The following is a 21411-nucleotide window of genomic DNA, read 5'->3' on the forward strand; positions in this document are numbered from 1 at the left end:
CTCAGTCTCTCAAATGGGAACTTGGACTTGCATGTTTCTCAGCATGTAGAGTGCTGACTTACATCATTCCATGAAGCATCCTGTTCAGATTTGGTTAGTTCTGTTTTTTTTTTTTTCTTCTTCTTGGGTCACACCTGGCAATGCACAGGGGTTACTCCTGGCTCTGCACTCAGGAATTACTTCTGGCGGTGCTCAGGGGACCATATGGGATGCTGGGAATCGAACCTGGGTCGGCCGCGTGCAAGGCAAACACCCTACCCGCTGTGCTATCGCTTCAGGCCCTGAATAGTTCTGGTTTTAAGACATCTTTATTTTATGGTCAGCCTCCCTGAACTAACTGATATTTGTTGGCACAGGAGTTTTCTGCTGAATAAACTGTAGATGATCTGTATATTTTCAGGATAATAAGGATCTTTTGCCCTTTTGTTGTCCTGGAATATTCTAACAGGCAGTATGTTTTATTTGGCAAGAAGTTGCTAAATATTCATTATTTGCAAGATACTGTTCAAGAGGTAGGACACAAAGTCAAGGGCTTGCTCTTGTCTGAAATGAGAATAGTCTGCTTTAGAGAATCATGCATGGGGTTCCTTAGATGTGAGCAGTGGGAGAGAAGCTGCTAATGTTACTGAAGCAGAAGCTCTTTCACTCTGTAAGATAACTTTGGACTCATTTTATTTTGAGAATGTGCTGCCTTCATCTCCTCACCTCATCTATTGCCTAATCCCCTGCTCATACTTAAAAAACACATTTCTAAAAGAAAATTACAATCTCATTACGAGGCAGTTCTCGAAAGCCCACTCTTTAAAAGGGAAGAGAACGTAATCCATAGCACTTCTTCATTGTTTGATTTATTGAGTAGATTTCCAGTAGATTTACTTAGATCTGAATTTTTGGGTTTGTTGGGTTTTGTGCCCACCCTCTACACCCTGTGATGCTTACTCCTGGCTCTTATTTCAGGGATCACTCCTGGGAAGTTTTAGGGGACCCTATGTAGTGCCGGGATTAATCCAGGGTTCGCTGCATGCAGGACAAATGCTTTAACTCTAACTTCTGTACTGTCTCTCCAGCACCTAACCAACGTCTTAGAGCCAGCGTTGTAGTAAACATTTGAACCAAACTGTGCTAATAAAATCAAAACCATGAGACTGCTAAGGTAGCAGTGTGGGTATGTGGGAAGGAGCCTGAGGACGTTGGTGGAGGGACACTGCCATCAGTGGGGGTTTGGATCAACATTGTCTGCCTGAAACTGTATTATCAGTAGCATTGGAAGTCATAGTATCAAAAAAGACAATGAAAAGAAAATCCCATTTCCACCAGAGGGCATACTTTCTTATCTAAAAAGGAAGGGAGATCAAAGAAGTCACTGAGTCCGGCTGCCCAGCATTCTTGATTTCTGTACTTGCCAACTTTGAGCCTCTCGATGCTGCCTGATCTGCTGCAGCCAGCCCTGATGCAGTTCACTTTCACAGTCAGGTGGAGATTTCCCTGTTCTGGCTTCTCTTTGGAGTCTCATTTCCCTTTTATTTCAGAAATTTGTCAAATTACCTGCTTTGATTATGGCATATACTGCCTCCGCCTTACAAAGAGTTTAGTTAATTTTTGTGAATTGTGAGGTCTCTGCATTGGTTTCTATAGCTTCAACATATAAAGTTCTGTTTTGCCAGCAAAATTTTGTTTTTCTTTTATTGATTTTTTTTTTGGGGGGTGCACCTTGTGGTGCTCAGGGCTTATTCTTGGGTCTGTGTTCAGAGATCACTCCCAGCTGACTTGGTGACAATAGGGGGTGCCAGGGATTGAACCCTAGTTGGCTTTGTATAAAGCAAGTACCCTACCCACCGTGTTATTGCTCCAGCCTACCAGCTAAGTTTTATTTCAGTCACTGAATTATTTTGTTGCAAAGCTTTTGCTCTGATAAATATGTTGCTTGTGATCTATAAGATGATGTTATTAATAATTAAAATGATATAAATGTAAACATAAAAACAAATATTGAAGCTATTTTCCCACCCCATATAACTTATAATTCTGTTCCTGTTTATTATAATAATATAGTAAGATTATTAAAGAAATTATGTTAGCTGGAGAGACAGTATAGTGGGTAGGGCACTTGACTTGCACAGTGGCAGCAGACCTAATTTGATTGATCCCTCGAACCTAGGATTTAATCCTTTCTAAATCCTTTTTATGAGATTTAGTTCTTAATCCCATACCTGGCACTCGATACATGCCCTGCCAGTAGTGATCCCTTAGTGCAGAGCCAGGAGTGAACCCTGGGCACAACAGGATGTGTTCACAAACAAACAAAAGTTAAGTTGCTTCATTGAACATTTTAGTAAGTTTTTTTTTTTAATGAAAATATCAAATCTTTTTCTGAACAGTTAATTTTTAAACTTTATCTTAACGAATATCTATCACAATTTAGTTCTGCCTGTGTAAGTAAAAAAAATTAATGTCTTAATGATTTCCCATTAAACTCCCATTCTCAAACTCCCATTTGAGTTCCATAGCTGTATCATGTGTTATTCTTATGACCATCCTCTAGAAGTGTTTGAACAAGTTACTGTTTTCAAAACATGTTAAGTAGATGTGAATGGATGATGATATCTAATAAGAAAGTAAAGTATTGAGTTTGGGAGGTTTGTCACAATTGTATTTGAGATAAGATACTGATTTTGATTGTTTTTTAATTCAGTTATATAAATATGGTGTTTTACAATGTTAATGAAAGCCAGTTCACAAATGTGACTTCTATTTTTACTTCACAGGTAACCCTGTATCATTTATTGAAGCTGTTTCAGTCAGACACCAATGCAATGCTGGGGAAAAAGACAGTAGTTTCAGAGTTCTATGATGAAATGGTAAATAGGTACTATAATGAGTATTTTCAAAGTATTTTCAGTTATGGAACCCTGAAGTTACTGGATTATTTTTGTCTTCATTCTGTCCTTTTAGATATTTCAAGATCCAACAGCAATGATGCAGCAGTTATTAACAACATCTCGTCAGCTAACATTAGGCGCCTATAAGCATGAAACAGAATGTAAGTAGCATGAGTTGATAGTTACTCCTGAAAAAATGGATTCCATAGTGAAAAATATATAAGAATTATGTTTAGTGACTATTACCTTTTTTTTCGATAATATATTTAGGTAAACTTTTTGGAGCTTAAAATAAATACATGTATTTTAGAACATGCAAGAAGGATATTTTAAATTGCTTTCAAAGTTAGCCTAGTTTCAAAAGGTGAAAGATAGACAGCCTCTCATATTCTCTAAGATAGTTTAATTTATTTCATAATTATATTTATTTTAACTTTTTTTTTTGAGATCACACCTGATGATGCTTAGGGGTTACTCCTGGCTTTGCACTCAGGAATGACTGTTGTTGGTGTGTGGGGACGGTAAGGGATGCTGGGGATCTAACCCAGGTTGGATGCGTGCAAGGCAAGCGCCTAACCCACTCTATTGTCTCTCTGGCCCCTCCTTAATTATATTTAAACATGGCTTCTGGTCATCATAGTTAATAATTATCTTTTTAAATCATTTTATATTTACTGGTCTTTGTTAACAAAATATTGGTAAAGAATATTTAGAATATGGTAATATTTATAGTGAGCAAGGTTATCTTTTTTTGTTTTGTTTTTAACTGCTGTTATTTTATTATTTGTTATGTTTCTAACCACACCCGGTGACGCTCAGGGATTTCTAGTGGCTCTGCAATCAGGAGTCACTCCTGGCATTACTCAGGCGACCATGTGGGATGCTGGGGATTAGACAATGGTGTGCTGTGTACCATGAAAGCATCTTACCCGCTGTACTATTGATCCAGCCCGAATCTCATGTTTTTTTTTTTTTCTTTTTGGGTCACACCCAGCGATGCACAGGGGTTACTCCTGCTCTGCACTCAGGAATTACCCCTGGTGGTGTTCAGGGGACCATATGGGATGCTGGGAATCGAACCCAGGTCAGCCTCGTGCAAGGCAAATGTCCTACCCGCTATGCTATTGCTCCAGCCCCCTAATGATGTTTTAAATAATTTCACATTAATGCAGAAGTGATGGATACCAAAGTGACAGAGAATCAGGGTATAGTTCCCTCTAATTGACATGACCTTAGTATCCCCTTCTTACCAACCCATGCAGCCTGCATTTGACTACTGTTTATGTCAGTAGCCATCTAATTATCTTTAGTAGTTCTTGTATCGCTCATTCACCTGTCTCATTCACCAGTTACATGTCAGGCATTGTTTTAGTTTCTGAGTGTCCAGATCAGACAAAAAGTCCTGCTTTGGGGCTGGAGATAAAATACAGAGGTCAAGGTAGATTTATAAATTGTGATACTACCTGTTTTGCATGTCGCTGACACTGGTTCAAATCCCTGGCACCACTTATGGCCTCTCAGGCACAGCCAGGGTTCACTCAGCACAAATCCAGGAATACCCCCGAGTATCCCCAAACCCCACACTCCCCCATAAAAGTACTGCCTTCATGGAAATTACCTTCCAATGGAAGGAAGATTGACATAAATAGAACAAAAATAGAAATAAATAAATAGAACAAAAATACATAAAGTGGCGAGAGCATGGCAAAAATTAAAGAGGAGAGGAAAAACCTTTGCTGGAGGAGATGGAAATTTGAAGTATCAGGTTAGAGACTGCTACTTGAGATTGCGGCATTTGAAAAAATGCTTAAAGGAGTAAGTGAGGAAAAGGGGTACGTGGAGGAAGAACCCTCCAGAAGGAGCACCGTGTGCAGAGTAGGAAGTAGAGATTGAAGTAGAGTGAACAAAGGCACTGGGAGTGGGAGCAGAGATGATCATGAGGAATAGATCTTTTATTTTGGGGCTACACTTGGCTATGCTCAGGGATCACCCCTGCCTTACCGCTGTCCAATTGCCGTGTCCCAGGGAGAGATTGTGTGGGAATTGTGGGTAACTGTGAGGACTTCAGTTTATTAAACTGAAGGAGGTGTGACGTCGCTTGTAGATTTTGATGGTAAAAGTAACACCGTAAGAATAACATTTTTAAAAGATCATGTCTGGCTTCTATGTTGAGAAGAGACTGTTAAGCAAAAAAAGGTAGAAGCAGATAAATAATTAAGCAGCTCTTTCAGGAATTTAGATAATGACAGAACAGGTGGTCACCAAAATTATAGTCATGGGGGCAGTGAGAAGTTGGATTCTGAATCTGCTTTGGAGACACATATAATGGGGTTTGCTAGAATAATTATGTGGGAGAAGAAGATGAACAGAGATTGGCTCTTAAGGTTTAGGTCTGAAAAAAAAAATACTACTTTAATAGAGGTGAGGAAATTAGGAGGTACAGGTCTGGGGGAAAATATTAGGAGTACAACTTTAAACATACTGGATGTGGGAGAACCCTAAACCTTAATGAAGGTATTGAGAAGGTGTTTGTTGCACCAGAAAGGTCTCAGATGAAGATAGACATTTAGAAGTTAATATAGAGATGGATTTATAAATTATGATACTGCGTGGTTTTACTAAAGAAGTAAATATGAAGGTAGAAAAGAATGACTCTGGATGCTGCAATGTTTCTCAGTTGTGATCAGAAGAAATGAAGAAAGCACAGTGAGTAAAGAGAGAAAGTTACGTACTTGCCATGTCCTAAAACAAACTCAAGGAAGTTTCTCAAGAAATAGTCATTACCTGAGTGTGTGATACGCTTGATAGTTCAAGTAAGGAAAAGGCAAGGAAATGGTTCTAGCACTGTTCCATGGACCAGTGCAAGTCTACACGACAGGTTGAGAACTCTTGGTCTACCGCCTGGCTTATAGTTGCTAGTCTGTGGACCAGTGTGCATGAGAGGTGCTGGTCTGTAAAATGTTAGAGGTTGAACAATGGTCTAAAACAAGGTAGAGGTGACCTACAGTAACAGTAGCAGTTAGAAAAGAACAGTGAGGACAGAAATTTGTTGAAGGGAATCAAGAGTGAGATGAGAGGAATCAGAGATGAGTGCTGTGAACAAGTCTTTTGGAGCTTGACTGATAAAGGAAATAGCCATTGAAGTGGTGCTTGCCAAAAGGCAGAACATGGGGTCAACACTAGTATTTTCGGGGTTGAGTGATAGCACAGATCGGTAGGGCGTTTGCCTTGCATGTGGCTGACCAGGGTTTGATTCCCAGCAACCCATATGGTTCCCTGAACACCACCAGGAGTAATTCCTGAGTGCAGAGCCAGGAGTAACCCCTGTGCATCACCAGGTGTGACTAAAAAAAAAAAGAAAAAAAAACCCCAGTATTTCCTGGAGAAGATATAAATAAATACATAAATACAATGTGTTTTCATAAAAAGGACTTTTTAAAAAAATCTGTTTGATGTGTTAAATTATGTATAAAGCAAGTTCTTATCAATAAATTACTTGGTTTTTATTCAGTTTATCTTCTAACAGTATCACTAAGGAAAAAAGATAATTCCATAAATGGTGTAACTAACACATCCTTACCCAGTGAACTCAGTTGCCAAGGAAAGGGGACTCTGGCGAGTTCAGACTGAGAGTCCTGGTCGGTGGAGACTAGCCCAGCCACCCATCAGGGCGCAGAGTGAGGGAGGAGACTCCCCAGAGTGAGGGAGGAGACTCCCCAGAGTGAGGGAGGAGGCTCCCCAGAGTGAGGGAGGAGGCTCCCCAGAGTGAGGGAGAGACTCCCCAGAGTGAGGGAGGAGACTCCCCAGAGTGAGGGAGGAGACTCCCAGAGTGAGGGAGGAGGCTCCCCAGAGTGAGGGAGAGACTCCCCAGAGTGAGGGAGGAGACTCCCAGAGTGAGAGAGAGACTCCCCAGAGTGAGGGAGGAGACCCCCAGAGTGAGGGAGAGACTCCCCAGAGTGAGGGAGGAGGCTCCCCGAGTGAGGGAGGAGACCCCCAGAGTGAGGGAGAGACTCCCCGAGTGAGGAAGAAGACTCCCCAGAGTGAGGGAGGACACTCCCCAGAGTGAGGGAGGAGGCTCCCCAGAGTGAGGGAGGAGACACCCAGAGTGAGGGAGGAGACTCCTCAGAATGAGGGAGGAGGTTCCCCAGAGTGAGGGAGGAGACTCCCCAGAGTGAGGGAGGAGACTCCCCAGAGTGAGGGAGGAGACTCCCCAGAGTGAGGGAGGAGACTCCTCAGAATAAGGGAGGAGGTTCCCCAGAGTGAGGGAGGAGACTCCCAGAGTGAGGGAGGAGACTCCCCAGAGTAAAAGAGGAGACTCCCAGAGTGAGGGAGGACACTCCTCAGAGAAGTGAGGGAGAAGACTCCCAGAGTGAGGGAGTGAGGGAGGACACTCCTCAGAGGAGTGAGGGAGAAGACTCCCAGAGTGAGGGAGTGAGGGAGGACACTCCTCAGAGGAGTGAGGGAGGAGACTCCCTGGAGTGAGGGAGGAGACTCCCCAGAGTGAGGGAGGAGGCTCCCCGAGTGAGGGAGGAGACCCCCAGAGTGAGGGAGGAGACCCCCAGAGTGAGGGAGGAGACTCCCCAGAGTGAGGGAGGAGACACCCAGAGTGAGGGAGGAGACTCCTCAGAATAAGGGAGGAGGTTCCCCAGAGTGAGGGAGGAGACTCCCTGGAGTGAGGGAGGAGACTCCCCAGAGTGAGGGAGGAGACTCCCTGGAGTGAGGGAGGAGACTCCCCATAGGGAGGGAGGAGGCTCCACAAAAGAGTGAGGGAGGACACTCCCCAGGAGGGCTTTGCCGCTGCTGGGCTGCTTAGGTAGCAACCGCTCCCTCTGTGCCACTCTCCCGGCTACAGCGGGAGGGAACCCCTTTCCCTTCAGAAACTCTCAGTTGTCTGAGAAGGATCCCATGTGGCAAGGGGCAGGGGACAGAATAGCAGGACCATCAAATGAACACGTCTTTTATGGGGTTTCAGCAGAGGTCTGGGCTGCCCACTGTCTTCGTAGCATCCCCGACTTCTTGTCCTGTCTCTGGGCACCCTCTAGAGTGCCAGGCGCACACCTTCCTCCACTCTGCCACCAGCTCCTTTTCCCATTCCTGGTGCTAGTGCCACCTTCTGGATACAAAAGAAAGAAAAGTTTCTAAGTGCTAGCATGTGGAACCAGTAAAGGAATGTTTGCTGCTCCAAAAGCAAAAACACACAGCATCTGATGTTACAAAAAATTAAGGTAACACAAAAAAGAAAATGGTGATAATCTAGCAGCAAATTCAAAAGCCAAAATACTGCTATCAGATCATGAATTTAAAATAGCTGTTTACTAAAGAAATTCAGCGACCCTTAAGAAAATTTAGTTCATAACGAAAGCAATGAATGCAACCAGTTCTTTATCAAAGAAATTGAAATTGTAGAAAAGAAACATTCTCCAATTTAAGAAATGGGATGAATACGTTGGGTAGGTAACATGACAGATCAGTAGGAAGCATGAATACAGTGACTGGGAGAATAGGGAGAAAGCTATTGTTGGAGGGTATCATCTAAGATGTTGGCAGAAATTACTGTTTTTCCCTTTAAATGTAGGAGTACTGCTATTTATTCAGCCATTGATTAAACTGATTGAATAGGGCATGAACTCCACATTACTTTTTCTTTTTCTTTCTTTCTTTTTTTTTTTGAATCACTGTGAAATAAAGTTACAAAGCCTTCATGTTCGAGATTCAGCTGTACAATGATCGAACACCCATCCCTCCACCAGTGCACACTTACTACCACCAGTGTCCCCAGTGTATATCCCCCGCCCCCACTCCAGTCCTCACCCTGCCTGCCAGGGGCAGATGCTAGATCATTTATTGTCCCTTTATAATTTTGAGTATCATGTGTGCAGCAGTAGCACACTTCTGGAATCCTATATTGTAAATAGTTGGGTTACAGAGACATTTCTGTAGGGCACTAATCCATTTTTGGGATTCAATTGGGTGTCTCTGGACCAGGGTTGTTGGTGCGCTAAGATGGTGCCCGAAGGGACATTGTGGGAGTGACAGCCAGGCCAAAAAGTGGGCAGGGAGCTAGGGAGGGACAGCCCGGCACCTTTGCTGCCATGCAGCATGGAGATTTAGTCCTGGCGCCCGCATACCTGGGCCTTGCTTGTGGAAGCCCTTGGTTGCCGGGATTCCATCTGGAGTAGGCGGGGAGACTGCACCTGCTCCATCTGGGGTGCCCCAGTGAAATTGGCTTGGTATGGGGCCCGGAGAGATCTCCGGCTCTGTGGTGTCTTCCGGGACTCGGTGCTGTGTCTCTGACTTTTGATCTCTTTCGAGATTTATTTATGGGTCTCTGGAGCAAGGCCAGTAATAGACTTTACAGGGTGGATCTGGAGTTTGTTTATGGGGGTGACTGCCAGTGCTTCCATGTGTATTGGGAAGTGAGGGGAGGTAGCCCACCCCAACTCCATGAAAGCCTGGAGATCAGAGTCACAAAACCCGGATACCGACTTTTCAGTACATTATATCTTGGTGAGGCCTGTCCTGAGATGGTGGGGTCAGGCCAGGGGTACCGCGGCAGTTTTGGATTGTGGAAGCAGGCGGCTGCTGGGGGCTCTGCTTGGACAGGCACAGGCCAACCTGCCCTCCTCCGATTTACCTCAGTCTATTTAGCCATGTGTGGGTCCGAGATTAACTGTGACTTTTGTTCTTTTTTGAGATTTATCTATAGGTCTCTGAGATAAGGCCAATAAATGAGCTTGTATCGCTGAGCCAGAGGTGGTTAGTGGGCATGGCTCCTACATACCAAACTTTTGACCATTTAATTTCTTGGTAAACGTGGTCCCAAGTTATTGGGGTCCGGCCAAAGGCACAGCGGCAATTTTGGAGTGTCAGGAAGCCTGAAGGCACCACCACGTTGCTGATGCACTCTCCCCACAGGTACCGATTGACCTGTTGGTGGCACCAAATCCCCAGAAATTACTTTAAAAGAACAAACAATGTTAGAAAAACCATCAATTTCTGTATTTCAAAAGGGCAAAAAAAGAAAAATTTGTAGAAAATAAGGCAAAGTCAGGCTCGCATGGAGTTGGGAGTGGACGACCTTCCCCCATCTCCCTGTGCTTCTGACAGCCTGGAAGTCTCAACCACGAACTGCCTCTGGCACCATGTAAGCTCATTAATGACCATGATCCAGAGACTCAGAAATAAATCTCTCAGAAGAAACAACACAGAGAAACACACTGCAGAGATGTCTCTGGACTAAATTGAGCAAAGGGTAAGGTCAAAGAGTCTGAAGAAGACATGACTAATAAAGAGGGAAGATACATGTCCCAATACAATAGCAATTTAAAAAATAGAAACCAAGTTTATATTATAGCGAGTGCCCCTGTTAGTATCAGATCAGCCCGAGGAGTGTGCAGGTGTCTGAGTGTGGTGAGCCTTGCCTCCTTGTCCATCGTCAGTGTGAGCACATGCTGCTTTAGCTTTTCAGTAAAGCAATTTGGACTTTTAATCCCAGTCCTAAAAATGGATAGCGTGCTTTTACTAAACTGAGTATTGTATTTAGTATTTGGTATTCATAAGATTGGAAATTTTGGGGCCAGAGCAATAGTACACCAGGTAGGGCACTTGCCTTTCCCGCTGCCCACCAGCATCCCATATGGCCCCCAAGCACCGTCGGGAGTGATTCCTGAGCCCAGAGCCAGGGGTAAGCCCTGAGCATCGCCAGATGTGGCCCCAAAACAAAAATACAAAAAATAGGAACTTTGTTGAGTGCTTACTGTTTGTGCTCTTCTAACTCTGGTTGCATGATCTCATTTAAATCCTCAAGAACTTTGTAGAGAATCAGTGTAGAAAAGAAGATGGAGGCACAGTGATCTAGGCTCAGGACCAACACAGACATTCCTTTCCCCTTGGTGTGGATCCTCTGAGTTCCCTGTGGTTCTCTCATGGCGCCTTTGTGTGTGTTTCTTGTTATTTCCCTCCTCCATTCCTCAGTGTCTAATGAAGTGCCCATCATTAGTTTTGTTTGGGGATTGATATGGAAAGTGAGGAATAAAGAAGAAAAATTTTCTACATACTTAAAAGCACTTCCTGACACCCCCAACCAAAACCATAGTAAAAGCACTATGTATGACCCATGGATACAGCACTTCTGGAGATAGCCTTGGTGGTCCCCAGCACCACAAGGAAGATCCCTTTCCCCTGTCTCTGCAAAGTAACTATACATATATGCCATGGAAACTAAAATGTAAGCCATGAACTATTTTGTCAGAAATGACTGACTTCTTTAAGATGTTAAATATAAATAAGAATAGCTAATAATACAATAAGAAAGCACGCGGCCGACCCGGGTTCAATTCCTTCGCCCTTCTCGGAGAGCCCCGGCAAGCTACCGAGAGTATCCCGCCTGCATGGCAGAGCCTGGCAAGCTACCCATGGCGATTTCGATATGCCAAAAACAGTAACAAGTCTCACAATGAAGACGTTACTGGTGCCTGCTCGAGCAAATCGATGAGCAACGGGATGACAATGACAGTGACAGTGACAATAGGAAAATGAACCGAGAGAATTGTTGGGTCTGAGAGATCACCCAGTGGGGAGGAGCACATGCCTTGCTTTCGGGAAGCCTGAGCTGGGTTCAGTCCCCAAGCACTTCCTGGTTCCTTAGCACAGCTGGGAATGACCCCTGAGCACTGCACAGGGAGGAGTCCCTGACAGCCCCTGGATATGGTCCAGAAACAAAAAAGGAAAAAGAAATGTGTCATAAATATATCAAAAGAATATCCAGTTTCAGCAGTTACAAGAAAAGTGCACATTAAACTAGTTTTAAGTATAATTTTTTAACATTTCAGACTAGACCAAAAAAGTAGATGCAGTAGGGAACAGACATAATACTAGTGGAATTATAAATTAGTAGTATTTCAGAGTCACTTGACGCTTTTCCAGAACTAAAAGTGCTACTTTCCTCTGCCCTAACATTTCCCCTAACATTTGCCAGCATGATAGAACAGCAAGTAGGGCGCTTGCCTTGCATACAACCACTGCGGGTTCAATCCCTGGCATCCCATATGGTCTCCAGGTGTGGCCTCATAACAAAAGCAAAAACAACAAATTCCACTTACAGAAGTTTACCCTACTAATACACTGAGAGAAGTATATACAGCATACTCATTGTAGTATTATTTTATAATTAAAAAAATAGAAATGGCCCAAATGTATATCAAAGGAGAAATGAAAGATGCATATTAATTTAGTGAGATCCTCTGCAGCTGTCAGGAGGCGGTTCCAATAAGGAGTGAGCTTTCAGATATAATTAGGGGTAGCGAGCGGCACACCCCAGCGATGATCAGGGCTATTCCTGGCTCCCTGCTCAGGGGATCAAAAAGAATCAGTCACACTAAGGCAAGAGCCCTACCTCCTGTACTATCTGGCCCTTCAGGTACAGCATTACGTTAATTTTAATATTAAGTCTAATAGCAAGGCTCAGAGCAACAGGTATAATATGACACCAGTTGTTTGTTGGTTAAGAGGAGGAGAACATGATTAAGGTGTACATATTTCTGTGAACAGATATGTCTGAAAAGATACCAAGGGAGCCAATTGGTGGTAGTCCCGTGAAGAATGATTTGTTGGTAGTTCAGGTGTATTTTTTCAATCTGTGCTTTTCAGCTTTTAAATTTTGTATCATGTGTATGTAATGCCTTTTTTTAATCAATAAAAGCAATGAAAAAATACAAAGGAAAATAGGATTGTTATGACAATATAAACATTTACTTGTGTTAAAAAGTATATCAGAGGGGCTAGAGCGATAGCACAGCAGGTAGGGTGTTTACCTTGCATGCGGCCGACCCGGGTTCGATTCCCAGCATCCCATATGGTCTCCTGAGCACGGCCAGGGGTAATTCCTGAGTGCAGAGCCAGGAGTGACCCCTGAGCATCACTGGGTTAGACCCAAAAAGCAAAAAAAAAACCAAAAAACCAAAAAAAACCATATATATATATATACACATATATATTATATACATATATATATGAGAAAAAGTTATCAGCAATGAAAAACTTAAGGAAAGTACTCATTAAATTTACTGCATGTTTGTGGTGTGCCCAATGCTACATGTATTACTAAATTTTGAGAAACAGTTTTAATTATATCATTCAGAAGAAGAGATTGAAGGAGATGTAGAGATAAAAAAGATTCAACTAATAAGGGTCCTGGGATATATTTTAATTTAGTCAAGTCTTTCTGAAGTTTAAGGTTTAGAGTTTTTGTTTTTGTTTTTATAACAAAATTGGTGGTCCATGCAACAAAAGGAAATGCTGCTTAACGGAATGTCCACTAGATGGCACTGTTGGAAGAGAGAGGGCACTTTTTTCTTTGTGAAATGCAGTGCTGCTCTTTCCAAATGGAATCTTTACAGATGTATTCTATTTTGCAACAATGATATTTTCTTTAGCAGTTTGCCACATAGCCAAGTTGTTTTTATAGCAGTGCTTTAATTTTTGTTTGATGTTCCATCATCATAAGTTAATAGGTTCTTGATGTACCAGGCAGTGTATACGTATTAATACACATTAAGTCACTTAAAATCTTCTTAATAAATAATAAAGATTATGAGATGTTTCTACTCACATTTCCATTTTATAAACAAATGTATGAGCATACAGATAATTAACTTAAATGTCACTGCCAGTAAATAGTAGAGCTGGAATTAAAATCTAGACAGTTATTGCTACTTAAAAAAAGGGGGGGGGGGCTGGAGTGATAGCATAGCAGGTAGGGCATTTGCCTTGCACGCGGCCGACCCGGGTTCAAATCCCAGCATCCCATATAGTCCCCTGAGCACGGCCAGGGGTAATTCCTGAGTGCAGAGCCAGGAGTAACCCCTGTGCATCGCCAGGTGTGACCCAAACAAACAAACAAACAAACAAAAAGATTGATGGGCCAGAGAGACGGTAGAGTGGATAGGGCTTTTGCCTTGGATGTGGCCACCCAGGGTTTAGTCCTGCTGTGGTCCCCCAGCCTGCCAGGAGATCCCTGAGTGCAGTTAGGAGTAAGCCCTGAGCATTGCCAGTTGTGATCCTCAAACACACAAAATAGTTTTTTTCAGAATTTTCTTTTGTTTATGCTAGTTTTATCTGTACATAAGTTTAAGAATGTTAGAGATAGCTGAATGTGTGTGGATTGTGTACCTCCTTATTTCTAAATTACTAAGTATGTGGATAAAAATGAGAATGTTAATTAAATCTTAAAATATTAGTGGTTAGATTTCTTTTTTTTTCCCTTTTTGCTTTTTGGGTCACACCTGGCATTGCACAGGGGTTACTCCTGGCTCCGCACTCAGGAATTACTCCTGGCAGTGCTCGGGGGACCATATTGGATGCTAGGAATCGAACCCAGGTCGGCCGCGTGCAAGGCAAACTCCATACCCGCTGTGCTATCACTCCAGCCCTAGATTCTATTTCTTAGTTGTAGAAAATACCTTTGATCCTCTCTTGGGCTCTTTCTTACATTAAACACCACCTGTGGTTAATGTTACGTTTCTTAAGTTACTCACATTTCATCATTCCTAAAGGAATGGCATACTTGTTACTGTGACATACGTTGGACATGTGAGAAAAGTGAAATAACTCATTAAACATATTTTCCTTAGTTGCAGAATTGGAAGTGAAAACCAGAGAAAAACTAGAAGCTGCAAAAAAAAAGACAAGCTTTGAAATTGCCGAACTTAAGGAGAGATTAAAAGCAAGCCGGGAAACTATAAATTGTTTAAAAAATGAAATTAGAAAACTTGAAGAAGATGATCAGACAAAAGAAATATAGACATTTCTGAAGAGATGTTGATTATAAGGTGAATGGAAAATAAAGTGAATTTTAAAGGGGAAAATGGACTTCCAGGGGTATAATGTTACTTTAAAAAAACTGTTGGCCATAGATTTCTCAACAGTCGGGTCAAACTGTTTGTAATTTTTAAGTACTCTTTAATGTGAAATGTATGTGTATAATAAATGAATGTTGTATGGGCATTTATCAACCCATTTTTGGGTAATTCCCTGATGCTAAGCACAATTTAAAATTTTGTATTGCCTTGTATGTATTCTTATCTTTTTGACAGGCATCAGAATTTCATTATAAAGTCTGATTTGATGATTTTTTGTATACTACCCTTGTAGTTAGAATTAGTGATAAAATTAATGTGTATATTTAATTTCTTAAGTTCTTGTCTTGCCCTGTCCTAACATTTTTGTATCTGAGGTACTCAATAAGTACTCAATAAATGTGGTTTATGGATTCTGTTTCTGACACTTGATGTGTTTCTTCCTTTTGGAAACACCTGGATTACAGTGGGTATATCATCGTCACAGTATTGTGACCACATCTCTTATTAGCAGTCATTTTAGCACCAGAAACTTTTTTTACTGAATCACGGTGAGATACAGTTACAAAGCTTTAATGTTTGAGTTTCAATCATACAGTGATCAAACACCCATCCCTCCGCCAGTGCACATTCTCCACCACCAATGTCCCCAGTATACCCCACTTTCCAACCCTCCCTCTGCCTCCATGGCAGACAGTTTCCCCCATATTCTCTCTCTACTTTTGGGTATTATGGTTTGCAATACAGATATTGAGAGGTTATCACGTTTGGTCTTTTATCTGCTTTCAGCACACATCTCCCATCCTAAACGATTCCTCCAACCATCATTGACTTAGTGATCCCCTCTCAATTCCAGCTGTCTTCTCCCCCAGCTCATGTGACAGGCTCTCAGCTATGGAGCAGTATTCCTGAGGGTTTTTTTCTTTTTTTTTTTTATTTGGGTCACACCTGGCAATGCACAGGGGTTACTCCTGGCTCTGCACTCAGGAATCACCCCTGGCGGTTCTCAGAGGACCATATGGAATGCTGGGAATCGAACCCGAGTTGGCTGCATGCAAGGCAAATAATGCCCTCCCTGCTGTACTATTGCTCCAGCCCCATATGGAGCAGTATTCCTGGCCCAGTGTCTACTGTCCTTGGGTGTCTGTCTCATGTTATTTCATATTCAACAAATGAGTGCAGTCCTTCTATGTCATACACAGAAATTCTTGATGGCAACAGCCATATTATTGTTCTGATTAGCATATTATCATTAGTTTTTACATAGAAAACTCTTTATAATCATTCACGCATGTTCAAAGGACACATATGGGAAGCAAATATACATAGGTTCCATAGGCCGCTGCTGATTTCTCTACTGTTTCATAGCCACTCTTATTCATTTTTTTTTCTTTTTGGGTCATACTAGGCAGTGCACAGGGGTTATTCCTGGCTCTGCACTCAGGAATTACCCCTGGTGGTGCTCAGGGGACCATATGGGGATGCTGGGAATCAAACCCAGGTCGGCCCTGTGCAAGGCAAACACCCTACCCGCCGTGCTGTCGCTCCAGCCCCTCTTGTTCACATTTACAGTGATTACCCCAATGTGTTTTGCTAGTTTTGGGGGGCCACCCCAGTGGTACTTGGGGGCTACTCCTGGTTGTGTGCTCGAGTCACTCCTGGTCTGTGCTCAGGAGTACTGGGGATTGAGCCAGGACTGGACACATGTAAAGCAAGTGCTTTAACCCCCTCGGGCCAATAAAATTGTTGGGGGCTATTTCCGGCATCTTTTGAGCCATTTCCCTGACCCTTGTAGTTCTTAATTTTTAACGGTGTTGATTGAGTTATCTTGGAAACCTAGGAACAATAATACCAAAAAAATAAGGTATTTTGAGATGTATGTAACACTAACAGAAATCGCACAGCATCTGAAACGCACCCACGCCTGTGCCTAATCCAGGGCTCTCACTCTCTGTTTTGTCATACCTAGGTGCATAAAGAGACTTGTTATCTCTCTGTTCCAGTAGATTGGTTACTTTTTACTTTGTTGCTGTATTTTTTACATTGTGGCATTTATAGTATGCTGGGGTGTAGCATCCCTGTAGTCTGAGATTTCTGACAGGGGCCCTCTGGAGTTCGGGGTGGCCTTTCCAGTTGTCCCTCCTATCCCAGTGCCCATAGTTCACGGCAGGGCTTAAGGGACAGATCAGCTGATGGGAGTGAAGTCCCATTCCACATGAGGAGGACTGAGGGAGGTGGTCGGTCCTTCAGAGGAACCCCCTCCACTGTATTGGCTCACAGAATCCAAGTTCATGGATTAAAGCTGGACATTATACATGGATCAGCACAGGGGGTCACATATTGAATGGCTCGGTTGCCCTCTGGCAGCTATTATTTCTCTGTTGTCTTTAAATTTTAATTTTGTTGTTGTTGGGGTCACACCCAGTGGTTCTCAAGGCTTCTGACTCTGCTCAGGAATTAATCCTGGCAGTGCTTGGGAGACTGTATCAGAGGCTGAGGATCAAGCCTATGCTGACTGCATGCAGGATAAGCATTCTCCCTGCCGTCCTGTCTCCCTAACCCCTGTCTTTAATCTTTAACTTCAGTTAGATCACCCCATTCGTATCTCAACACTATCAAAAAATCCATTTTTTAAAGAGTCAAAGGATTACGTAAACATTTTCCAAAGGAAAAATATCCAGATGACAAATAACCATGTGAGATATTATACATCGTGAGCTATTAAGAAAATGCAAGTCGGCATCAAAATATCATTTCACATTTACCAGGATATATATTTTTAATGTGGGTGGAGGTGGGGAGCCACCTGATGGACGTACTCCTCGTTTTGTGCTCAGGGATCACTCCGGGCAGTGTTCAGGGGACGTGTGGGTTGCTGTGTGGGCATTGAACCTGGGTTTCCCACATGCAGGCAAGTGCCCTGCCCACTGATACTACCCAGCCTCTCATTAGGGTGGTTTTAAACAAACTGACAAGGATGTGGAGAAATCGAACCTTTCATGCATTAATGGTGAGAATGTAATGTGGTATATGCACTTTGAAAAATAATTGACAGTTTATCAGAAAGCTAAATATTTCCACTGTCACTCAGCAATTTTACTTCTACTGCTTCTGGGTAGTTCTTTCCCAAAGAAAACATGTTCACACAAAAATTTGTAACTGAATGTCTGTGGAAAAATCCTGCATTAGCGCCTAAAAGGAGACAACCCCAAATACCCAAAAGCCAGTGGATAAATAAATAAGATACGGTATTGCTATACAGTGGAATATCACTCAGCCAGAAGAACTATCGTTCAGATTCTGCTTGAATGAATGAAGTTTGAAAACATGCTGAACGAAAGAAGTGAGACACAAAAAGCCACATATTGTAGGATTCCATTGGGGTGAAATGTCCAGAATAGGCAGGTCCACAAAAAAAAAAAAAAAAAAAAAAGGTTGATTTGTTGTTGCCGGGGATGGGGAGAAGGGGATTTCCTTCAGGAGTGATGAAATGTCCTGGAATTAGTGTTGATGATTGCACAATCTCGTGTATTTACTAAAACCAGAACTGTTTTTTAAAGCATTTTTAGAATGCTTTCACTAATGTTAAGTAAATTTTATCTAAAAAATTGCTTTAAACATTTAAGTGGCAAATTTTGTTTAGAATTTTTAAAACTTACAAAACATTCTAAGCTCCTGATTTCCATTTTCTCACTGTACTAGTAGGAGTATTTATTTACCAAGGATTAATCATGTCCTTTAGATACAGACTAAGAATGATTAAGAGAAAATTGGCTAATTGGTCAGCTCACTTCTTTAATGAAGATCAAAGTTTAAGTCTCATTTTTTTCTAAACAGTGTGGTAGGTAGTGCACTATCTGTATTTTATAACTCAGAGATTTAAGGGACTGGCTAGATGTTAAATCAACCAACGATGTGACTCAGACCAGTAATCTCCAACTACAGACCTTTCTGTCACAATAATACTTAATTTTTCTCATGTTCAAAGCATTAGCTTCTTTAATTGTCTGTTGCTCATGCCTAAATATGTCTCAGGTCTCCTTTCTTTCACTAATTGGAGTAATTTGGGACTATCAGATATCAACATCAGATGGCATGAATGAAAAACACCGAGGTGAGAATCTTGCGAGCCATCAGAAAATGAAAGCAGGGCCATAGCGATAGTACAACAGGGAGGGTGTTTGCCTTGCAAGCAGCCCACCTGGGTTTGATCCTTGGCATCCCTGATAGTCCCCTGAGCATCACCAGAAGTGATGCCTGAGTACAGAGCCAGGAGTGGTTACACCTGAGCACTGCTAGGTGTGCCCCCCCCTCCTCTCCCCTTCTCCCAAAAAAGAGAGACGTGTAAAATCCTGGTAGAAAAGACTATTAAGGAATAGCTTTTAAAATCTCTTATAGAAGGTAATCCAGTCCTTAGCATTACCTTCAGTATCTTCGATTTTGCTGTGTGTGTTAGTGGATTGGTTTTGGCTGTATTTATTAATAATACAGCAATTATGGAGGCTCCAGGGGCACATTGCATAAAGTGTGCCCTGCCTTGTGATCCAGCTCTGGCACAGTCTCATATAGAAGTGAAGAAGATGAAAGCTCTTCTCGGTCCCCCTCCATTTGTCCAGTGTCCTGACCCATTTCCTCAGGACCCTGCCCGCCAGTCCCGGTGGGCTCCCTGGAACACAGAGGAGCCAGCGTATAAGAGGGTGGCACTGTGTCCTCTGGCACATGAGCAGGTGGAGACAGTCGCACTGATGCAAATGCCGGGGCCTCTCAGGGGTGTGGTCTTGGCACAAGCTGAGAAGGCAGGTCCTTGAGGGACTCCGAGGCCACTCATGGGCCTGTGTCAAAACCCCAGGCAACCCTGGTATACCAGAGGGCAGGCGAGGATCGGGGGCTGGGGGATTTCGCAGCCACCCCCAAGGTTGGGAGGCAGGAAAATCTCCACAGCACTGAGCCTTGCTCATTCTGGCAGAAGAACAACTCTAATGATCAGAAGTCAACACGTGGTCCTGGCACATTCGGTGCAGAGCACCCCCCTGTCCCAAGAACAGGGGCACATGTGGTGCAGAAGGGAGCACACTGGGGGTAGAACTCAGGTGCAGCCTCTGGGACCACCAGGAGTGAGAACCCTGATCATCGCCAAGTATTCGTGCACATACTGTAGCACTGTAGCACCGTAGTCCCGTTGTTCATCGATTTGCTTGAGCGGGCACAAGTAACGTCTCCATTGTGAGTCTTGTTGTTACTGTTTTTGGCATATTGAATACGCCACGGGTAGCTTGCCAGGCTCTGCTGTGTGGGTGAGAGACTCTTGGTAGCTTGCCGGGCTCTCCAAGAGGGACCGAGGAACCGAACCCGGGTTGGCTGTGCTATGCTATCGTGCTGTGCTATCGCTCCAATCCCATGCACATAATAACAATAACAATTACAATTACAATAACAATAACAAACCGTTTAGATTCCAGTTACCTTGTATTACATGACCCATTCTAACTGGCAACTTTGGGTGCCCTCCTGGACCCCCACTTCGGTCTGTTGGCTTGCTTCTGCCTCTTCATGTTAGCAGCTCTGCTCTCGCTTCTGACAAGCCTGTTTTGCTCTTTAGAATTCAGGAGCAAAATTTCTTTGTCTACCCCAAGTGAATTCCCCATCATTGCTATTTGAACATTTCCAGTTAACAAACTCCACACTCCCCTTATTCCCACTTAATAGAGTCATAAAACTGAAGGGAGCTTAGAGCGCAGAGAATTGAATCTAATTTAATTTGCTCCTTTGATGAGGGAATAAAGCATTTGAATAAATTAAATGACTTTTCAAGCCAAATCTTTAGGGGCCAGAGGTAGAGTGTGAATTCTGCATTCTCTGACAGAGCAGCCATGTTACTAGCCTAGAACCCCACTACACAGAACCTCACCCTCCCCCCTACCCCTCCCCCCACCCCCTGGGTCTGGAGGAGAGTTTGTCAATTGGCAGCTTGGAAACTAACATTCTGACAACTGAAACACAAATGGGGCATTACTGTCACTGGCAGTCATAAGACAGAACAAAAACTTGTGCTTATTCTTTATTATCCTTCCAGTTAATCTAATCAACTCATGATCTCAGAATCATGAAGAAATGTCACCCCTACCTGACTTAATTACACGGACAATAGGAACCACAAGTCTATTCCAGTTATGCATACCAGCTGTGGTTAGCCGGAGTGCTTACATCATTGACATCATTGAATCCATTCAAATATTCACATTTACGTGGAAATTTCCACCCATCAATTCTATTTACCTTTATCTCCCTACATGTTCTATATCTATCACGAAATCTGTATCTGTAATATAGTGTTGGGTCACACCCAGTACCCAAAAGTGCTCTGAGGCTTTTTTGGGCTTTGTGCTCAAGAATGATCTCTGGTGGCACTCAGGGGACCTTATGTGGTGCTAGGGATTTAAATTGGGGGGTAGGAGGAGGGTTGGGGAGAATGCCATCCATACTAATTCCATCCCCTTTGCTGCTGTACTTTCTCTTTAGCCCACAATAGTAGTTTTTTTAGTTGTTTTTTTTTTTTTTTTTTTTTTTTTTTGCTTTTTGGGTCACACCCAGTGGTGCTCAGGGGTTACTCCTGTCTCATGCACTCAGGAATTATTCCTGTCGGTTTCGGGGGATCATATGGGGTGCTGGGAATTGGC

The 21411-nt window shown here is 42.9% G+C and overlaps 1 protein-coding gene across 1 annotated transcript in view; it reads left to right on the forward strand.

Moving 5' to 3' along the window:
• YEATS4 (YEATS domain containing 4) overlaps positions 1-15159 on the forward strand; it is a 34306-nt gene extending 19147 nt beyond the window's left edge. The window contains exons 5-7 of the mRNA XM_004602659.2: positions 2766-2858; positions 2953-3040; positions 14510-15159. Of these exons, the coding sequence (XP_004602716.1) occupies positions 2766-2858; positions 2953-3040; positions 14510-14679 (351 nt within the window). The 3' untranslated portion in view covers positions 14680-15159. The remainder of the gene's footprint in view (positions 1-2765; positions 2859-2952; positions 3041-14509) is intronic.
• The last annotated feature ends 6252 nt before the right edge of the window (positions 15160-21411 follow it).

This window comes from Sorex araneus, chromosome 10, assembly GCF_027595985.1.
Source record: "Sorex araneus isolate mSorAra2 chromosome 10, mSorAra2.pri, whole genome shotgun sequence".
Taxonomy (NCBI): Eukaryota; Metazoa; Chordata; class Mammalia; order Eulipotyphla; family Soricidae; genus Sorex; species Sorex araneus.